The 20,637-nt window shown below is 32.8% G+C and overlaps 5 protein-coding genes and 1 long non-coding RNA gene across 9 annotated transcripts in view; 2 read left to right on the top strand and 4 right to left on the bottom strand.

Annotated features, from left to right (window-relative positions):
* Positions 1 to 763, bottom strand: part of LOC128872933 (serine-rich adhesin for platelets-like) — a 94,059-nt gene extending 93,296 nt beyond the window's left edge. Inside the window, exon 1 of the mRNA XM_054116124.1 lies at positions 428 to 763. Within this exon, the coding sequence (XP_053972099.1) occupies positions 428 to 609 (182 nt within the window). The 5' untranslated portion in view covers positions 610 to 763. The remainder of the gene's footprint in view (positions 1 to 427) is intronic.
* Positions 764 to 1,560: 797 nt separating this feature from the next.
* Positions 1,561 to 2,839, bottom strand: LOC128872942 (uncharacterized). Its single transcript, XM_054116135.1, has 3 exons — positions 2,452 to 2,839; positions 2,170 to 2,334; positions 1,561 to 2,085 (listed from the first exon to the last, which is right to left on the bottom strand). Exons 1-3 carry the CDS (start codon positions 2,614 to 2,616, stop codon positions 1,861 to 1,863), a joined length of 555 nt encoding a protein of 184 aa, XP_053972110.1. The 5' UTR covers positions 2,617 to 2,839; the 3' UTR covers positions 1,561 to 1,860.
* Positions 2,840 to 3,140: 301 nt separating this feature from the next.
* LOC128872945 (B-cell CLL/lymphoma 7 protein family member B) lies at positions 3,141 to 4,768 on the top strand. Of its 2 annotated transcripts, none has more exons than XM_054116140.1 (4): positions 3,141 to 3,750; positions 4,082 to 4,157; positions 4,224 to 4,326; positions 4,401 to 4,768. In XM_054116140.1, the coding sequence occupies exons 1-4, from the start codon at positions 3,659 to 3,661 to the stop codon at positions 4,517 to 4,519; spliced, it is 390 nt and encodes a 129-aa protein (XP_053972115.1). In that variant the 5' UTR covers positions 3,141 to 3,658; the 3' UTR covers positions 4,520 to 4,768. The 2 variants fall into 2 exon arrangements, with proteins under 2 accessions (XP_053972115.1, XP_053972114.1); XM_054116139.1 differs by having other exon boundaries at positions 4,221 to 4,326.
* Positions 4,769 to 5,244: 476 nt separating this feature from the next.
* Positions 5,245 to 10,290, bottom strand: LOC128872939 (C-factor). Its single transcript, XM_054116133.1, has 5 exons — positions 10,145 to 10,290; positions 9,050 to 9,101; positions 6,604 to 6,794; positions 6,343 to 6,495; positions 5,245 to 5,734 (listed from the first exon to the last, which is right to left on the bottom strand). The coding sequence occupies exons 1-5, from the start codon at positions 10,268 to 10,270 to the stop codon at positions 5,510 to 5,512; spliced, it is 747 nt and encodes a 248-aa protein (XP_053972108.1). The 5' UTR covers positions 10,271 to 10,290; the 3' UTR covers positions 5,245 to 5,509.
* Positions 7,507 to 13,708, top strand: LOC128872937 (thioredoxin reductase 1, mitochondrial). 3 transcript variants are annotated; one of them, XM_054116130.1, is made up of 9 exons: positions 9,870 to 10,070; positions 10,297 to 10,542; positions 11,369 to 11,592; positions 11,666 to 11,796; positions 11,875 to 12,104; positions 12,183 to 12,397; positions 12,472 to 12,654; positions 12,764 to 13,122; positions 13,200 to 13,708. In XM_054116130.1, exons 2-9 carry the CDS (start codon positions 10,416 to 10,418, stop codon positions 13,327 to 13,329), a joined length of 1,599 nt encoding a protein of 532 aa, XP_053972105.1. In that variant the 5' UTR covers positions 9,870 to 10,070; positions 10,297 to 10,415; the 3' UTR covers positions 13,330 to 13,708. The 3 variants fall into 3 exon arrangements, with proteins under 3 accessions (XP_053972104.1, XP_053972105.1, XP_053972106.1); XM_054116129.1 differs by lacking the exons at positions 9,870 to 10,070; positions 10,297 to 10,542 and adding an exon at positions 7,507 to 7,672; XM_054116131.1 differs by lacking the exon at positions 10,297 to 10,542 and having other exon boundaries at positions 9,871 to 10,070.
* Positions 13,709 to 16,055: 2,347 nt separating this feature from the next.
* Positions 16,056 to 18,531, bottom strand: LOC128885188 (uncharacterized). Its single transcript, XR_008459557.1, has 4 exons — positions 18,030 to 18,531; positions 17,844 to 17,939; positions 17,582 to 17,690; positions 16,056 to 17,010 (listed from the first exon to the last, which is right to left on the bottom strand). It is a non-coding gene; the product is annotated as an uncharacterized LOC128885188 (long non-coding RNA).
* Between the last annotated feature and the right edge of the window lie 2,106 nt (positions 18,532 to 20,637).

Raw genomic sequence — 20,637 nt, 5'->3', positions numbered from 1 at the left:
ATTATACATGTTTAAATTTAAAAAAAAACATTAACCTTGATATTTGGGATGGTGATCTAAACTGGTACACCCTGTATATAGATAAATTGTAATGGCCATCAGGTTGAGACTCAGAAGGTTAATTACTTTAAAATAACAAAATATCAAGTAAACGTTTTAACTTGAACAAGAGTTACAAAAATAATAAATACTAATTGAATATAAAGGCACAGAATTAATTTCCACGCGTAATACATGGGCAAACGAGCGATCATATGAATCATTGTTTAAGAAGAGGAATTCCTAAAAGTTGTCAGTTTAAAAGACCTATATATCGTCTCTGTTTACATTCGGCGCCGGCCGCCATAGAAGCTTATCATGGAATACGATGTCCACCCACGCTCCCGACATACCATAATATCGTTAATTCAAGAGTACATTCACTTACGTTTGATTGATATACTGCAGAGTTACGTTGATGATCTCGCCGATAAGCTCATCGTCCGTCACGTTGTACGAGCTTACGGGAACGGGCAGCTGATCGTACGGATTCACCCTGGCAATGAATTCGGTGAAAAAACGGCTGTAAGCACCGAGATAATCGGCGTCGTTGCAATCCTCTTCCGCCATGCTTTACGAACTTCGTGAAAAGTCCAAGTGACGAAGCACAGGGCACAGTTTCCTCTGCACAAAGACCACAAATCCTCTGACGCGAACGACTCTTACCGCTTACAAGGATACGTTAGTACAATATACTCGGTGGCTGGAGCACGGCGTGTTAGATTACGACAAACGAAAACACGAAAACGGAAGCAGCCGAAAGAAACTTTGTTTGTGTACATGTGTATCTCGTGAACGGTAGAACGTACTGCCGTTTTTCTTGCAGGGTCGTACTATAATCAACCGATTCGTTGATAGGTAATATTTGTATTTAGATTACGTCACTCATTCAACATCGCGTACGCACGTCACACTACAGGCACGATCGAACGACGCGTTTCACCGTCGTGCGTCTTGGAGAATCGGAGAGGGGGATGTGCCGCGATGTTTAAAACACTATCTCTCCCGCTTCTTCAAGTCCAGCGTCACTTTTTGCCTTTCCTTTTACCACTGGCCACTTGCGGATCGAGTCTCGTAACGGAGCAAAAGTGCGTAACGGAATTCACCGAACGACGCCACTGCGCATGTCCGACACGGAGCTCTGCACTCGCTCTGCTTTGACCGCGGATTCCATCATTTTTTTTTTCTTTCTTTGTTAGCAGCAATTGTTATTGTCCTTTATGCGACTCCTGCCGGTGTACAAACAAACTTCTTTTCGGTTTTAGTATCTCTTTGGATGTTCTCTTACGTTTGTTACTCGTTTAGAAAAAATAATCTAAAAGAAATCAATTTAGTTTATTCATTGCACAAAATATTTTTATACGATCCTTCAAAGGTCCGAAACTTCCTTTATTATTATTACAAAATTGAATACTAACTGAGAAAAATGTCTTGACCTCCTAATATCACCTCGAACTCCACATAACTAAGCAAATAAACTTGTCAAATTGAAATTGAATCCACTAATGAAATTCACACTTAAACGAGTTGAACAATTATTTTCCAGGTTTTTTTTCAACTGGGTTTCTATTACTTTCAGTACAATTTTTAATATTCATATAGATATTCACACAAAACTTCTTAACTTAAACATACTGTCATAAGTGCTTGTTTTATAAGTGACTTATAATTAAGAAACTTTTATTATCTACAATATTATTATACATTTTTACACATGGTAACTTAAGAAACCAAGCAATATTAATTCATTTTTAGTTTCCAAACCAATGTATATTGCTTAATTTGTCAGCCTCTAACAATATTTTTCAAGCTTGACACTTCTTACAATATAGTACAAGAACTTTTGAGACTGCTGTTTCCTGTAGAATTTTTTAATTCATCACTCATATATTTTAAAAATGAATGTTCAAATTTGTCTTGCATCCACTGTGGCAATGGTGCATTCCAATTTTCAGGTGGTTTGTCTCTCCTAGTCCAAACATTATTCAAATAATGACCTTTTAACCTCTCCAGTCTACGGTTCTTTTCACTTTTTATCAACTCTTCCTACAAATAATGCAATGTTACTTTCTTCCAAATATTTAATTACAAGTATGGTATTATATGGTATGATAATGGTTTCGAACATACATATGCTTTTTCAGATTTATACTTTGACCAAAGGTAACAGTTTTCGTAGTCAGTTTTCCATTGTGAGCATTTAATAGTTTTCCCATGTACAAAGTACTGATGGAAGCGTGCTCTTATACTTTTGCAGTCATCATATTCTTCTTTATATAATTCACATGGCCGCACCTAAAATGTTCAAAATTTTTTATTATAGTACAGACAAAAATAGAAATGTACCTTTGTTACAAAAATGATTTACTATAAAGAACTAACAAATAGTGATTATGTAACATAAAACTATACCATCCATTCGTCTTCACGTAATTCATCTTCTTGTTGAGAAGCATCTTTTTCTTCAGATACTACACATTTAGTTGTATCGTCAAGTGCATGTTTTACTTCAGTCGTCAGAGATTTAGTTGCATCGTTAGATACACCTTTTTGTTCAGGTTCTATAGGTTCAGGCATTTTGTTCGTATTTTTTTTTCAAGTTAAGGTTACCGGTTTAAATTAAGGTTACCACCATTCCACTTCCCTCCTTAATTGTGCAGATGCTTATAAGAATTTATATTTACAATCACGCGCAACTAATACATTCCGATTATTTACAAACATTATTTTATTAAGTCTTTGTTAAATTATCATAGTAGAATATTAGTATACAAGTACATTTATGCATTCTTTAATTGTTCGTTATCTTTAATTTAATTTGTTGTGGATTTATTTACCAAAAGTGAATTCATTGCAAACCCGCCTTAAGACCAAAGTACAAATCAAGTCGTATACAGAAAAAGGTATACATGAAACACATAACGAATAAAGCATTATTTATACCTTTGCTATATATATATTAATTTTGTATAATTCTTGTTCAAATGGATCATATTACCAACAAGAATTTCTTTCAATAATTCTGTTGTATACGACTCTATTCTAAACTACACTAATTGTGTATATCACTTGAAAAAAAAATGTCAATGTTTCGATGTGAGATTTTTCAATAAAACAAAAGTAATGGAATTTTATCTTTATGTTCTTGCTTAGAATATGTCATAAATGCATAGTTTTATGTTAACTTTTAGTAACAGTACGAAAATTGTTCATCGCAAGCGTCATCATTACATTCGTAGTTTCCATCAGTGACGCTCATGCTAACGAAACTTTGAACAATCACATTTTTATTCTTATCAAATTTAACGCATTATCACTGTCAGAATGTTGAATTATTATGAATCTTTCTACACATTTAATTTAAGTAGAATTTCCTAAATTTTTGTGAAACTTGGAAAAGTTTATCGCGTAATGAGTGTCACTGATTTCCGCCATTCCCTCTGCGCCCCTTCGGACATATCATCTTGTTATGATAGTCTCGTTCTTGTCTCGAATCTGAAGACGTTAATGACTGCACCATCGAAATTCATATCTACTGTCAGTTTCCTAACCTCCTCACCGACGAATGTCCCGGTGTTTCGTGTTGTGATCAATTAACAGTGACTTGTAATCATATAACATGATGTCGCGGTCAGTGCGTGCAGAGACTCGTAGTCGTGCCAAGGATGATATTAAGCGTGTAATGCAAGTCGTTGACAAAGTTCGCCATTGGTAAATCTCTTAACATATTATAGATGCACGAGGAAATATTGAAATGTCTTGAGAAAAATGTCAAAAAAAAAAATATATATATATATAATAAAACAGTATCGGATAACAGAGACGGATTAAAGTTTTTATTACTTGCGAGATTTAATAGAGATTTTGCATTACACATGTCAGCTGTAAACAGATCTCTATAGTTCTGAAATGTTTCTTGCGTGTTGATTGAATAATAGTGTTCTATATCTGCTTTTTTAATAACAGTAAAGAAGGTAGCTTTCCTGTCTGTTGATTCGATATTGATTTGAAGAATACGCTTCTCATGTGAACATTTTTATAGGGAAAAAAAATGGGTTACGATAGGAGAGACTACTATGAAGATTTACAAGTGGGTGCCTATATCTTCGCTTGATCAGGTGAATAAAAATTGTAAAGTGTATACGAAGGTAAGAAGTAATAATAAATACCTTATTGTTTAGAAGAAGAAGGGAAAAACAGGAGCAGAGAAGGAAAATGGATTGCCAAGAAAAAGTGGACTAGATTCTTCAAATTCTAATTTTGGTCTCACAGAAGATTCAAACACATGTGAGTTGAAATTTGTAGAATATTCATTGTTGTTTGTTGGGTGATTATATAAAACAAACTCTTTCATTTATTAGGTTTCTCAACAGTTAGCGATTCGCAAGGATTAACAGATTTCTCTGCACATTTGGGATTTTCTGAAGACTCGAATTCTCAAAATAGTGAACCAACACCTAAGAGGTTAAAGACTGATTAAAGTTTATTCTGTGACTGTTATTTGGAAAATGAGGTATTTAGGAAATCATTTACATCTTATATGAATTTGCACGCGATAAGATTATCTTAGATCATAGTTGTGAATGGTTAGATTGAAAGATATTTCTTCATTTTCCATTTTACACCCCATGTTTAGTGAAAATTTGTATGTATCGAAGAAACGAGTAATTGTATGAATCAACTTGATTTATGTGTAGTGAGATTTATTTTTTTATACATGGATTTGTTACAAATTTTCATGGTTCGAGTTAGAAACTAGAACTTGTAATAGTTTAATAAAAAATTTGTGTTGAATGTTCAGTCCGTTTTAGGATCTGCTTTGAAGAGTATAAAAAAAGTTATAGAGTGAAATTATTATTTAAAACGGATTGTACATTCTAAACAATCTTCATGTCATCTCAGTATTATTTCATTTTTGAAATAAATATACATATGTATAACATTTTCATTTACTTCATAGTTACATCTTACAGAGATGGTTACACAACATTTAAGCATTGTAATTTTAAAAATGTACAATAGGTAATAGTACATTTATTTTTGCTGTAAAATAGTATCTTGAAAATATTTGTAATGGTACATTTCACTGTATTTATACTTTTAAACATGATCATATGTCCAATAATTGTTTGGTAATTGAAGACCATTGTACATATTTCAAATACCATTTTTTGCAATTTAATATTCTAGGGCAAATTTGCATTCCTTCAGATTATGTTATAGCACCGTGACATGTACAAAATAAGCTTTCACATTTACCAATAAAATAATACTATTGCAAACATTTGAAATTGTGCCTATACATGCCTGTATATTATGATTTAAACACTTTCAATTTTGGGGTTTGTGTAGTATACTCTCAACAATAGAGTTCATGATTGAAATAAAAATCGATCGTTGTATAAAGATATTGTTCACTGTGTTCATAGTTGTATCAAGTATCAGTGATTCAGGAAAATATCAAAATTATTTACCATGGTAAACTTTTTCCATCGTGTTGAATAAAGCACCCTGAGTGTTCTTTACTTAACAAGTTTAGTGTATTTAAAATGTTACTGATACTGGTATCAACGTCCATGGGTGCACTGCTCCCTCCCATGTCCGTGCGTACCCAACCAGGGTGTAAACTAGTGACTAGGATTCCATCATCTTTCAAATCAATGCTCAACGATTTTGTTGCTGCATTAAGTGCTGTCTAGGAATTAAATAAGATTTGTCATCTATTTCTATTATAATTTGTATATTCGATCAACGAATTCTGTACTGTATAAAATCGAAGATACGGAGAACGATTATCAAACAAGATTAAACAATCGCGATGATATATCTGATAGTGTGAAATAATTTATAAAAAAATACAAAAATAAAACCAGTTTTTTAATTCAGAAGTGTATATGATTTAAACATCGAAATATGTACGGGGAAAATTAATAAAAATATATAATTTTTAAGATATTTATATGTCTAATCTATATTTATAGGTGTTTCATTTCGACCTTTGAGGGTCAGTTTTTTTCCTTCGGTATGGAAGCTCGCTGATGAAAAAATATCAACACTTTCATCAACATGAAATAACAAAAGGTGATCATCATAATATGTTCTTTCATTTGATCATATTCTGCATGACGATGATTCATACCAATGATTTCGTGAAAATGCGATAATGATGAAGATGCTTATCACTATGGATGGTTGTTGATTTTAAGTAAACGGTTTTAAGAGAGATCAATCACGTTTGGATTTGTAAATTCGTGCAAATTAAAAGCGGGTTGTAAAGTATTGATTAAAACAAAGGAACATTACCTTGCTACATCTGTAAGGATAATATCCACCCTGATTATTGTCTGTAATACTTCCCAGAATTGAGGACATGTTGATAACTGCAGCCTTATTGACGCTCATTTTTGATTTGTCCTCAAAATTATCCGATGCTACTTTCAACAGTGGCCAAAGTGCCTTAAAATTGATGAAATTAATAACATAATATGTAGGTATGAAGAACGGATCCTAATATGACTAAATTTTATGAAATAATGCTTATAACACTAATTTCTATAAATTTACCTTTGTCAATAAAATGGGCACCACTGTGTTTACAAAAAATGTTTCTGTAAGCTGCTCCTCTTTCACAAAGCCAAGTCTTGTAAATTTTGGGCTCACCCCGGCATTGTTAAACAATACATTCAATCCATCATTGCCTACCTTTTCGCTAACTGTTTTAACTATTTTGTCATAGTCTTTTGTGTTCATTAAATCTGTAGTCAAAAAAGGAAGAGAAAGAGATAACAGGTGAATGAAAACATTCACAAACAACAAATGCATTCAAATAAATTGGTGTATTATATTCTAAATATTCCATAGGTTTTCACGCATAAAATGTATAATATGCCATACAAATTATTTTTTATTAATCTTTTTTTAAGATGCAGCAATTACACATTCATTTAAATATTATTATTATTTATAACATAATAAAGATAAAATTATTTTTCTTATTAAATAAATTCTGAGAAATTATTGTAGATATCAGTTTATTCTATATGTATATAGAATAAATACAACGTTGCAAGTGACTGTATATCTTTGACTATAGTGAATTTACAGTGAATACTTTACTTTTAGACTATAGCAACCGTTGGTCCGGTCGATATAATAGTATTTTAGTGCCGTTACGTGGTGCATATTTGCCGCTGTTGTATTATAATTTTTCACATAATTATTAACTTATAAATTTCGAAGTATTCTGACTTGTTTCTTGCGCGAGATTAAAATACTTGATACAGTTTCTATCAAGGTGGAAATCATGTCGGGAACGATTGTTATCAGATAGTAGAGGCACGTATCGAACAGCACAGTGACATTTAAATTGAAAACGTTTGCAGGACGAACATTGCAATTAATCAAAGTTTTGTCGCATCGATGATAAAAGTTTCCGTAGATTGAACTATAAAACGAATTTTTCTTTTAATTATATCTCGTGATATGAGATCTGGTGGCTCGAAGAAAAAAAGATCTTGGTGTCCTATTTGTCGAGACAAACCGCAAACCTTGGATTCGGATCTAAGTGACCAAGAAACGCAAGAAACCACGAAGACTATGGAAGAATTCGTAGAAGAACCAAACGATTCTACGGGTAAGCGATTTATCGTTCTCATAAAAAATTCAGGTTGTTTTCTTTAGTATAGTAAGGTTCTGGGAACGATCGCAAATATTTACATCAATCGTCGACTATTTTCTATCGTTACGTTATATATCTCTTGATTTTGTTTTTTTCTGTATAGGAGTTTCCTCGTTTACGATTACGATATATCATCTATCTACCCAGCAATTTTGATATCTAGCCATCTATTAGACGTTTGTAATTGTGCAATTAATCAAGTAAACATATATCCTTACGTAATTGGTGAATTGTTTTTTTTTTACACAAATTTAGTTCAAATTCAAATTCGAAATCGTATACTTGTAATTTCCCCTGGATTAATTTTGTAAAATAGTTTCACAGTTATTTAAAATAATTATAAAATAAAATAATATGTTATTTGACGTAATACTTCAAATAATGATATTTCAAAAGTGTTTAGGTCTGCTAAGCAAGAGCTTCTAGAAAGGACGATAAACTCGTTTACTTTCCTAATTAATATTAATTTGCAGCCATGACGTACTAATTGATAGCTAAATCTTATTGCCATAAAACAACAGCTTTGTATTGATTAATACGATATACCTATTCGGATTCATAATTTTTCCTCCAACCTACATAATTGTTTTTATTTTCTATTTTTTGCTGCTTTACTTTTCCATATCGATCGACAACATTTCGATAAATTCAAGGTCAAGAGATTACGCAGGTAATTTAAATTTACTAATATTGTGTTCGCTTGAAAATTCTTAACAATACGTCCAACATGTTTAGAATTGACATACGATTTTTTCTATACGATATACGATTTTTTCTATACGATATACGATTTTACATTAAATTTTACGTTAATCTAATTAATTTTACATTTTCAATTCACTAAGGGGTAGATAAGGATGTGTATCGCGAAACGAGGCTAATAAGTCTCGCTTTCGTATATCCTGCGATTCTGATGACCTGGATTTTCAAAACGGCGATCATGAGAATAGAATTTCATCTATCGTAATATTTGCTCTTCTGGAATAAACAATATCCTTCCAGAACACTTCTACAGATCGTCATAAGCAGCGTAAATATTTATGATCTATGCGTTAAATATGACGCCTTGTATATCCGAGATGGCAAACCTCAACATTCCGATATACGATTAATCTTTTTTAAAAATAGCCAATAACTTTTTATGAAAGAGTCAACTAACTTCCTTCAATAAATTATACTATGTCTTACGTTACTGTCATCCGATTAATTCCACTAATCTTTCGTAAGATCGTTGATTAGCGTAAAATTATATTACAAATTACAAGTCACTAACATCGAAGATATCTACATTATCTTTGAAGACATTTGAAGATGATTTGTTATTGTACTTACCTATTTCGATAATGTGAATGTTTTTCGACTTCTCAGCTAATTCGGTTAATTCCTGAAAAGAATGCAGAGCTCTCAACTTCGATTAGCAGAATCGTTGCAATACAAATTTGCTGGATTACAACAATTGTCAATTATGTGTGAAAGTAAAAAGTCCTTGAAGACATACCGATGATTGGTTAATTGAAAAATCTATGAATTATTCGAGAGCCTAGTCACGAGTTATTCACGATCGTAAATAATATGCGTGTCGTAGACAAGAATTTTTAAGCTTCAAAAGTAATTCTTTAATAATCTGTTCAATTTATTCATTTATTCAGTCTTCTTTATGGTTCATTAACGATTAATTGATTCATTCTTCCAAGGAATCAGTTATATATACATATATTTTTTTTTTAATCGCCCTAATTTAATTTAAAGATTCAAATCATGTGCTTCGTGCAATATATTTTTTATGATATTTTATCTATACTATCATACATCTGTTTTTGTTCATCGTTAATAGTCGAAAATATCAAACTCATGGTCAACAACTGCATAGATTTGCCAGACCATTAGAAGATTAATTTTGATAAGACTCGAAGCTGTAATTTCGTATTCGTTAAACTTTTACAAAAATAAACCTTACGCCATCCACGCGGGTTTTCATGAGCATCGATCGCTCGAACCTTTCGGGTCAAAATCGAGCCGGTAAACCGGTTTTTAAAGTTCATTTCATAATGAAACCTGCAATGACTTGCACGTTACGGTTCACTTGCGCAACGAATAATGAGTGCAATATGAGTCACTATAAATCAGACTTAAAACTTGTAGACTTGTAGCGACCGTATAACAGATGGCGGTGAACGAATCAAGTAGGCGTCAGTTCGCTCTTGTCTTTCAGCACGAGAAGTCGTGTTTCGCGTAGTACATCCTACTGTTAAAGCATTTTTTTCAGAGAGAAAGTAATTCGCTCGTTACATTCCTTTGCAAACTTGGATTTATCGTTAATAGGAAAAAAAAAAGTCAACGATGCCACCGATTGGTAAGTCAAACTTGCAAAACGTGTTGCGATATTGCGTAATATAATTTTTTCATTAACATCGCGGCCAATCTTACCCTTGCTTTATTCGCGTCTCGGCAAGTTGCGAATATATTCCGCGGCGGTTGCGACAGTTTCGTTAAGTGTTTCACCAGGCCCAAACCTAGCCCACGATTGCAACCGGTGATCAGGATTGACTTCATTCTCTTCCGTGATTTACTTCCTCCAGATAACTCTCGGGTCACGCTACTGTAATAACTTGTACTTGAGTAATTTTATTATCGTGTGTTGAGAGACACGAGTAACATCAACGTGACGTCACGTGACCGTGATCGGCTTGCAATAATCATGGCGACGTTAACACTGCTCGCTAGGCTTGTGTCATTTCGCTCTGCGCACGCCAAATTGCTCGAGTTTCCATGGTCCAGGTGTAACGCGTTTCCCTATGGTAAAACTGCGATGGCCTGCGTATGCTGTGAGTGTCGAAACTCGACGATATTTATATGCGAACACGGCGTAATTTTTCTTATTGATACTTACGCAAAAAATGATGTTTTTTTTTTCAATTTGACAGTCGCTCTTCTGCACCGGCAAGGTTAAAACTGATCGAGTAGAAACGCTATTCAATGCATTTCTTTACGGAATTAGTTTACTCACGCGTGATCCATTGAATCATCTAGCTTTCATGCGATGTCTTATCGAGTTTCTTCTTAATTTCATGCGAGTAGAAATCGATGTACAGGTAACCCCCAAGTAATACGGTATGAACTTCTACCAGACTTGGGCGTGTTTGAAATATTATTTCACACGTTATTTTATTTCGTAATTATTTGAAATTATTGCTTGAAGTGCATGCTTATGTGTGATATAAATTGTCAGTATTTCTATTTTTTTTTTTTTTTTTTTTTTGTTAGTACATAGTATAGAATAAAAGTATAGAATGAAATAGAACTGTTAACATTAAGTGCTTGTTGGGAATACATATAGCCTGAGTCAGTTTATTTGCAAAATATTCTCAAACTAACTTAAGCAATAACAGAACTTGCTAAATTAGTAGAAAAAAAGTTTGCTTGTAATACTGCAGATCACTGGGTTTTCAAAGAGATCAGATTCAAAAGATGAAGATATTGTTTAACAGAGAAGACGTTTGTATTTGATTATGCATATGTAGCTTTAACTACTGTGTTATATAAGGGTTACCTGTATAATCTTATTTTCATAATCATATTTTTAACTTAAGGCTATTCCTTAGGTTCTCATGTATTTATTCACATTCCTAATAATTATTTATTTTTCTTCAGCTGATCAGAAATTTATGTACGATCTGCTAGTCATTGGTGGTGGATCTGGTGGTTTAGCAGCAGCTAAAGAAGCAGTAAGTCTAGGTGCAAAAGTTGCTGTTTTTGATTATGTCACACCATCTCCACGAGGTACTACTTGGGGTTTGGGTGGCACTTGTGTAAATGTTGGTTGTATACCAAAGAAATTGATGCATCAAGCTGCATTGCTTGGAGAAGCTATTCATGTATGTTCATAACAATCAAGATTGTTTATCAAACTTAAAGAACCTTTTAATCTTATAATTTTACTCTTTTTAGGAATCAACATTCTACGGTTGGCAACTACCAGACCCAAAAACTATTCAACACAATTGGGAGGCACTAAGGACTGCTGTACAAAATCACGTAAAATCTGTAAATTGGACTACGCGTGTTGATCTTAGAACAAAGTTAGTACCATTACACTTCTACGTAAAAAAACCTTTTTACTTCCTGTCCAATTATAAGACTATTTCTTTTCTTCGCAGGGAAGTCGAATACATCAACGCGCAAGCGTATTTCAAAGATGAACACACGCTTTGTGGGAAAAAGAAGAATGGGGAAGAAAAACTGTATACAGCCCGGAATATTTTGATTGCTGTGGGTGGTAGGCCAAAATACCCTGACATTCCTGGCGCTTTAGAATATGCTATAACCAGCGACGACATTTTTAGTTTGGAGAAAGCGCCAGGAAAAACCCTTGTTGTTGGTGCAGGATGTATCCTTTTTCCATGAAAATAGCAATTTAATTTTTCAATTTTTGTATACACGATAATTTTCTTTAATAAATATACAGACATTGGTTTAGAGTGTGCTGGATTTTTGAATGGTTTAGGCTTTGATGCAACGATAATGGTTCGTTCGATCATTTTGCGAGGATTTGATCAGCAAATGGCAAACATTGTTGCTCAAGAAATGGAAAGACGTGGTGTACATTTCATTTATCAAGCTAAGCCAGCGAAAATAGAGAAGCAAAGCGATGGTCGACTTCTAGTACATTGGGTGAATAAAGTATGTTCTAATGCTCGATTGAAATAAGAAACACTTAAATCTTATCTAATACAATATATTCCTCATTACCGTAGGACGGACAAGTTCATAAAGATGTTTATGATACTGTTCTCTTTGCTATCGGTCGCAAAGCGCTCACGGAAGAACTGAAGCCTGAGAATGCCGGTCTCAAGCTTGTTCCAGACACTGGAAAGATTGATGCGGTAGACGAACAAACAAATGTTCCTAACATATACGCCGTCGGGGATGTGCTTCATGTAAGTTTTATATTAAAAGACAAAAATTTCAAGATTCATTGTCTTGATGTTTTTAAAAATTCTACACCAGTACTATGAATACGTTTACAATTATTCGTATGTATTTTAGAAAAAACCGGAGTTAACACCTGTTGCTATACACGCTGGTCGATTGTTAGCAAGAAGGTTATTTGGAAACTCGACGCAACAAATGGATTACATTAACGTAGCAACGACAGTATTCAGTCCGTTAGAATACAGCTGCGTCGGTCTCAGCGAGGAGGCTGCAATTGCTATTCACGGAGAGGAAAAGATAGAAGTTTACCATATGTATTATAAACCAACGGAATTCTTCATCCCCCAGAAGGACGTTACTAATTGTTATCTGAAAGTTGTGGCTTTTAGAGGCGGCGATGAAAAAATCCTCGGGATGCATTTCGTTGGTCCACATGCGGGTGAAGTTATCCAAGGTTTCTCTGCGGCTATGAAGTATGTAACCCATATAAGTTTCAGAGTGACATCGTTTACTTTTTGTTATTTTTATTCACTATTATTTTTTCTTTTAGATGTAACTTGACATTCCCAAAACTAAAAGACACAGTTGGCATCCACCCAACCATTGCCGAGGAGTTCACACGCGTGTCCATAACCAAACGTTCCGGGCTTGATCCTAAGCCACAGAGTTGTTGCAGTTAAAGCACACGTAGTTTTACACTCGTTACATTGCTGATATCTGTGAATATTTTCAAGTGCGACCGACACTAAACGTTTTCACGTGCTTGTGCGTCGACCTTCGTCTCGGGACTTATTTACCGATAGGGGCTTTAAACCGAAAATATTTTTTTACTAACTGCAAATAGGAGAATTTTTAAGATATTACAGTATTTTGAACAATAAACCATAAATCAATGTACGACATGTCTCGTCGTACAAGATATTTGCTTCCTTTGAAGCACGTATTGTTGACATGACTCTGATTTGCATGTTGTACTTATAGCGATTTTTATAAATATCATTTTTTCAGGTATAATATATTATGTATACATTCAATTGGAAATAAATAACTGAAAATGTTTATCGATCCTTTATCACTTATTTTATGAATGTTATTTCTAATGTAACATAGCCGATGATTAATCAGAAACGGTTGTTTATTTACTCCGACAGGGTTGCTTTCTTACCACGTGAAATAAGGCATTTACGAAATATCTCTGTAACTGTTAACTATAAACTTTGTAGATAAAAAGTGTTGAAAAGCGATTTGCTATTTTCACATCGTAAACATAAGTATTTAATACACGCATTTATCGAAATGGCGTCAAACAGTTCAACGTCGTCGTCTTCGAAGCAATCTTTTAAGGTAGAAGATAATGAATCAGCACTATGTCCTTTCGTGAGTGATATATGTAATCAACTTGTAAACTATTTTTTCCTATTTTTTCAGTTTGGTGTAGCCTATAAATTCATATGAGTATTACACTAGACGATGTAGGCTCTGTTTTACGTTGAATTAAACTTAACAATGCATAATAAATTGGCTTATTGCTCATACCTAATATCCCACTTCTTCTTTCGTAATAACACTAATAAGAATTAAATTTGAATATTGTTATTGTTTAAAAAAAATCCTTTAATGTATGGTGCTCCCTTCAGATGGCGCTACCTACTGATTAGTACCACTGGCGACATCGGTGGGAAAATGTCCAAGTTTATAAAGAAAATAGTTCCCACAATTTCCGTAAGATGCCGTCACAGATATCTTTTGATCAATTATTCTTTTTGTTTCATAAATGCTTGATTATTATGATTCTTTGATTTGTAACACTATTTAATATGTCCAATTTATCAGTTTCATAAATAATTATTCAATTTAGCAATAATTATAAAATCCTTTAGTTAATGGCGCCATCTAGTAGCAACACTCGGAACTATTCGAGGACAAACTTGGGCGTTTTCCCGGTGGTGCGCTGATCGGAGGTTGGGATTTTAGTTCAGTTTATTCACCGCTAGATGGCCATACTGTAGAACCGCGCAAAATTTGAATTAGATTCAATAGTTTATTTTAAGTGCATGGGTACAGTTTTCCAGTTTGCTCTATCCTTCTTGACAATTTGTACAATATGTATCTTAAATATATGTCTATCCTTTTTGGTATCCTATTTTATCTATGTATCTATATGTTAATTTTAACAAACATTATATAAACTGATATAAAAATTATATATGGTACTATGCGTATACCGTATTATCTTTTGACTATTACAACAGTACTTATATCTACTCGCATACTTATATTTGTAATTTCATTATCACATTTTATATATAAATGTCTTTAGCGTTAGAAAAATTATTCGTTTTAACAACTATAATAGATATGAAAAAAAAAGAACGAAAAAGAAACAAAACTATTATAACACTTTGTATCATAATACTTTAGATTATTTATCAGTCTTTGTTTTACTTCACTTTTAAGATCTTACTTACTATTTATTCTTATTTAACTAATAAGCGGTTCCCTTTGCTTCTGACTCTTATATTGCCAAAATACATATAATAACTTGTTTCTCTATATCCTATCTTTGCTTACATCTATACTTAGTTTATTTGTACAAAAATTTGAATTAGTTATGCGTACATTAAAATCCAAACAGAAATTACTGTGGTCTTTCGGAATGAACCCTGAAGTATCCCTGATAAACCTGACTACGAAGAATCGAACGATCTTTGCATACGCTTGCTCGCACGCGGTAATAATCTATAATTACGAGACCAAAGAGGCAATAACACTTCAAGGTCACGTGGGTATCTTTTTTCTATCGTTACATATTTTTATTGTTGTCGTAACGAATTTATAAACATCCCCTTTTACAGCAATATGCAGTGAGAACTCTTTCGGTTTCGAAAGACGGGAAATGGTTATTGTCAGCAGATTTTGAAAACGATCCTGTGGTCGTCGTTTGGGACACCGAAAGTGGGTAAAGAAATTAAGAACATTACACATGAAAACTTGTTTAATAATTATGAAATTTCATTAATGAAATACACCTGTTACTTTATTGACATCATTTAACTGTAATTATGTAAACTTTCAGAGTACCAACTTGTAGTCTATTCAATCCACATGGTAAGAACGACCTTGCAGCGGCAAAGATAAGTCCAAATGCTAAGTACGTAGTCACTGTTGGCAATGAAAGATACCAGAAGGTTCAATTTTGGCTGTGGACTTATGGAAAGGATGAACCTAATGGTTAATGAATCTGATTAATTAATGAAATTAATTATTAATCGCAAGGTTTTCTTAATAGTACAAAAGGAAAGCTGATGTAATTCATGATCCTTCGAAGTATATCGAGTTTATTCGAATTTTTCGTCTTTATTACTTTCGTTCTCAATAATACAAAATATTTTTAAGATAATGCAGATAATACAGAAGATATAGAAATAAATAAAAGCTTTATCCTAGGATATATAATACAGTAGAACTTTTTCCTATATTCATTTAAAAATTACACGTTTATATTTCTGCGATGTTAATAATGTTTAAAAAATGTATAGCAACCGTAGAGCTGAATGCAATTACTTCGGATCGGGTGAAAGAAATAACTTTCAACGAAGATTTTCCAGAGGCATTTGCTTTGACCGCCGATCATAATGTCATATTTTTTATTTGGGTTTGTATTTAAAAACAGAATCCTAAAACCCTTTATAAATATATAGTTATTTCACTTCATTGTTTCGATTAAAATTTTAATATCAGATATTTACCTCGTAAAAATAATTACAAATTTTTGTGATTAATTAGCAACATGACGAATTGAAGTGCAATTACCCAAAAATTTGTGGCAACACTCGACGCTACGGGATCTTCAATACTTCCTGTTACGTGTCGGGAACAAATCGGGCATTAACAGCAACGACAAACGGTATTGTGAAACATCCATTTAAATATTTAAATTTAATAAATTTAAGATAATTAAAATTTAATTATTTTGTTCCTTTTTGGAGGATACATTTTGGTTTGGAATGCAGTTTTGGAGAAAGGACGAAGTAATGTTAGAGGTGGAGAAATGAAACATATCAGATCTATACGGACGCAAAAATGCAGCATTACTGTAATACTGCAACATAATGGGTAATTATTGAACTTGATTCAGTTAATATAATACATATAAGAAGTTATATATACGATAATATTTATCGAACTTATGATTTTAGAATGATAGTGACGGGAACTTCGGAGGGTCGAATTAACTTCTACGATCTTCAGTTGAAGATTCTTTATTGGTGTGATAAGTGCGGTCTGGATTCTATACGATCGATTAGTTTTGATCTCCGATCTACGTTGTTGGGTCCTGTATCTACCATCAGCACATCTGACTGTAAGTACAATAAACCATTTATTTAACAGAATAATTAGAGGGAGGAGAATTAAACCAAAAAAGAAATACATATATGAAGAAAAGTTTTTAAAAATAAAACCACTAAGAATAAAAGCTTAAAACTATATTATTTAAATGTCTATAATTGTATATAACATAACTATAGTTGACTTTGATGGAGAGGAGGATCTAGAATACGAGGGAGAGTTTGAAGAAATCTCGGAAAATAAAAGAAAAAGCACTATTTGCGATCTAAAAGGGGAAGATGTAAAACAGATAGAAAAGAAAATATTGCAACCCCAAGATAATGTTCCGTCCACGGTAACCATAAACTTGGAATACCCGTTGAGAGATTGGGATGAGAAAAGGAAACAATTTGTGAAACCATCCCACGTTCCCGTAGACGCAACTTTAGAGAAAGCACCGTTTTACGTCGACAATTTTTTCATCAGTAAGGCTATTGAAAATATTTTATTCAAGAAATTAAATTGGATAATTGGATAATTCTTTCATGAGTAAAATACTATACGAGTATATTCAAAATATTTGTAACATGTGTGTAAAGGTACCTCAACTGGAGCAATTGCATTAATGGAAATTCCAACGTTGAAGTGTCGATTTTACTCACACGATGTGAACGCATCGGTTACCAGTTTAGACGCGCATCCTCGAAGGTACCTAAAATTATTTATAACAAAATTTTGCATAAAATTTAAGAGCGTTAAGCTTAAAACTCAATTCAAACTTTTTTTTTTAAAACCACATTGGATCGAACTTCATACGAAGTGAAATTATTTTCATGTTTATTTATTTTTTTCAATAAAATACTACCTGTTACACCTATATCCTTCTTTCCTTTTCAATGAGACCATAATTTCTTCAAAATCCTCTAATATTAACTTCTTGTCGTAAGTCATTATATAGTCACTGGAAACGTGAAGGGCTTGTTATGTTTGCACAACTACGAGAAACGTAAGCTAATTGTCCACAAGAGAACACCTCCTCTTCCAGACTTACGTTTGGTATTAGATGACCAAATAAAAGATGGTAATATCATTTACGTCACCTGTGCTCAAAGCCCCGATAGACAATCTGCGATTTCCGTGTTAAAATATTCACCGATAGGCAAGCATCTTATCATTCCTGGATATATAAGATTATTCAGTAACTATTTACTTTAATACATGTAACAATACTTCAATATAAAATATACACAGGTGATGAACTAGCATGTGGCCTTGATAATGGAACACTTTGGTTACTGCATCCTATCACTCTGGAACCTCTTGATGAAATTCCTTACAAGCATTCCACCGAATCTATTGTTAAATTAACTTTCACAGAATGTGCCGAGTACATGGCTTATTCAGTAAATATTAATTTAACAATAATTGAATGAAATGTATGGAAATGTATATAAAGCATGTATGTTTATTTTAGGATAATACATTGGTAGTAGCAGTGTTTAAAAGAAACCATGACTCAGGGTCTCATCTGTGGAATTTTATTGGAAAGTATCGTACACACTATGCACCAATAAGAGATATACTTTTTGGTCCACCTACTCCTACCAGCATTGTACCCAGATTATTTTCCCTGGGAGAAGATAAGAATCTAATTGAATATGATCTTAAAGATAGGTAGAATAGATATTTATTAAATTTTTGAAAAAGAATATTTTGGTACAAATTCTATGTAGTTGGTTTATATTCTGTAGTGGACCTTACCCTGAACCTGGTCTCAAGATAATTGAAATTCACCAAATAGAGTATTCTGCAATTCCTCTTAGCCTTTCCTGGTATCCTGAATTGGGAATTGAAAGATTTTTAATGATTTCTAACTCAGAAGTAATAATTTGCAAATTTTTTGATCAACTCTAGAACATGAAGTACTCAGAATATATCTGTTAGATTTCAGTATATTATTTATTTACAGGATACATTTTATAATACACATTATATGCTACTGCTCAAAAGTTTGGGGGCACATATAAGTTTTTGTACTTCTAATCCTCCTCTAGTATTCCTTGAATGTATACTAATGTTTACTTTTACTAATATTACATGATGCCTGGCTTGTTCATTAAATACTTTACACAAAACTTATAGTTATTTTAATATATTTAATTATATTATTTAGTACAAATATCGACTACTGAATGACACAACAAAAATGATTCGAGGAACATTTCTAAGTCCACTCTTTGGTGCACCAGTTAAACACCTCAAGGTGATCAAATACATGTCAAGCATGCATTCTTCAAATAAAAATAATTGTAATAGATATTAATTTTCCAGGTTCTACCTGGTACAGAATTTCAAAATAAAGGATATGTAATATTTGCAACTGACAAGGAAATTGGTCTTCAAATGCTTCCTTTCGATGGCAATCCTTATAAGATGTTGGGAATGATAGGCCATCCATCTAAGGTACTAGTAAATTGTTATGTATGTTGAAGGAACCCTATTTTTATGGTTTTAATTTTAACAGATCACTAACGTTTGTGTTAATTGCGATGGTAATATTTTGTTCACTTCTGGTTACAACGAACCATGTGTATTGATGTGGAAAATAAAACACAGGTAAACATTAGGGTCACTTTTCACATTGTGAACAAAATAATTATCATTCTGCTATCACTATACTTTAGATCTGTTGATGTACTGGCAAGCCTAGGAGGCCAAAGTCTTTCACCATATTATTGTCTTATCGAGGGAGGAAGAAAAGGTTGGCTTATCAGTGAAATGAAGGATCTTTTCTATTATGCTCAAATTTTACATCAGGGTGAAAACACAACAGCCACTAGAATTGTCTCTGAGAAAGTAGCTACCAAACAAATACCAAACCTTATGCGTGCTGTTGGATATTATCCTAGTAACGAAGAAGTAACAATTTGTATTTTAAATAACTTCTTTCTCTAAATTATTGGGTAACCTTTTCAACCTCAAAATATTCATTTTAATTACGATGTATGAATAACGAATTCAATTTGATATTTCAGATTGAGATTCTTATGGGTGAAGTATCTTACAGAAATTACGCAAAAACTGGTCAATTAGTGGAAGAAATTACGTTCGAAGATTTTGTAAAACTTTACATAAACCATCGTCCAGCTTTTGGAATTTCTTTGAATCAATTGCAAGAAGCTTTCTATGCTTTTACAAATTCCGTTCGAAATCCGCGTTTAGATCAGGAAACTCCAGTTTTAACACGAAAACAGTTTATGAATATATTATTCGGGAAAGGTCCTGTAGAGTTATCAGACGAAACCCACGAAACTTTTGGTTGGTTTACATTTCCGTTTTCTTCAACAAAATTTATTTTTTTTTTCTATGCATCTCTAATCTCGATCATAAACAATTTTTGTCAGGAGAACCATTAACATATGAAGAAGCTTTTATGTATCTGAAATTACTCGTTGGCTTTGATGATGCTTCGGATGAAATGAATTATTTGGATAATGATAAACAATCCATACTTAAAGACTTTGCATTCTTGCCAGAGGTATGTGTCACTTTTAAAAAAATTTTACTTTTTATATATTATAAATTCACTTTTGATTTTGAATTTTTTTTATGAAAAGAAAGGGTAAAAATGTGTGGCGGGTTAATATTTTCTTCGATCT

This window comes from Hylaeus volcanicus, chromosome 2, assembly GCF_026283585.1.
Source record: "Hylaeus volcanicus isolate JK05 chromosome 2, UHH_iyHylVolc1.0_haploid, whole genome shotgun sequence".
In the NCBI taxonomy this organism is placed as follows: domain Eukaryota; kingdom Metazoa; phylum Arthropoda; class Insecta; order Hymenoptera; family Colletidae; genus Hylaeus; species Hylaeus volcanicus.
This window is presented reverse-complemented; position numbering and strand designations above follow the sequence as displayed.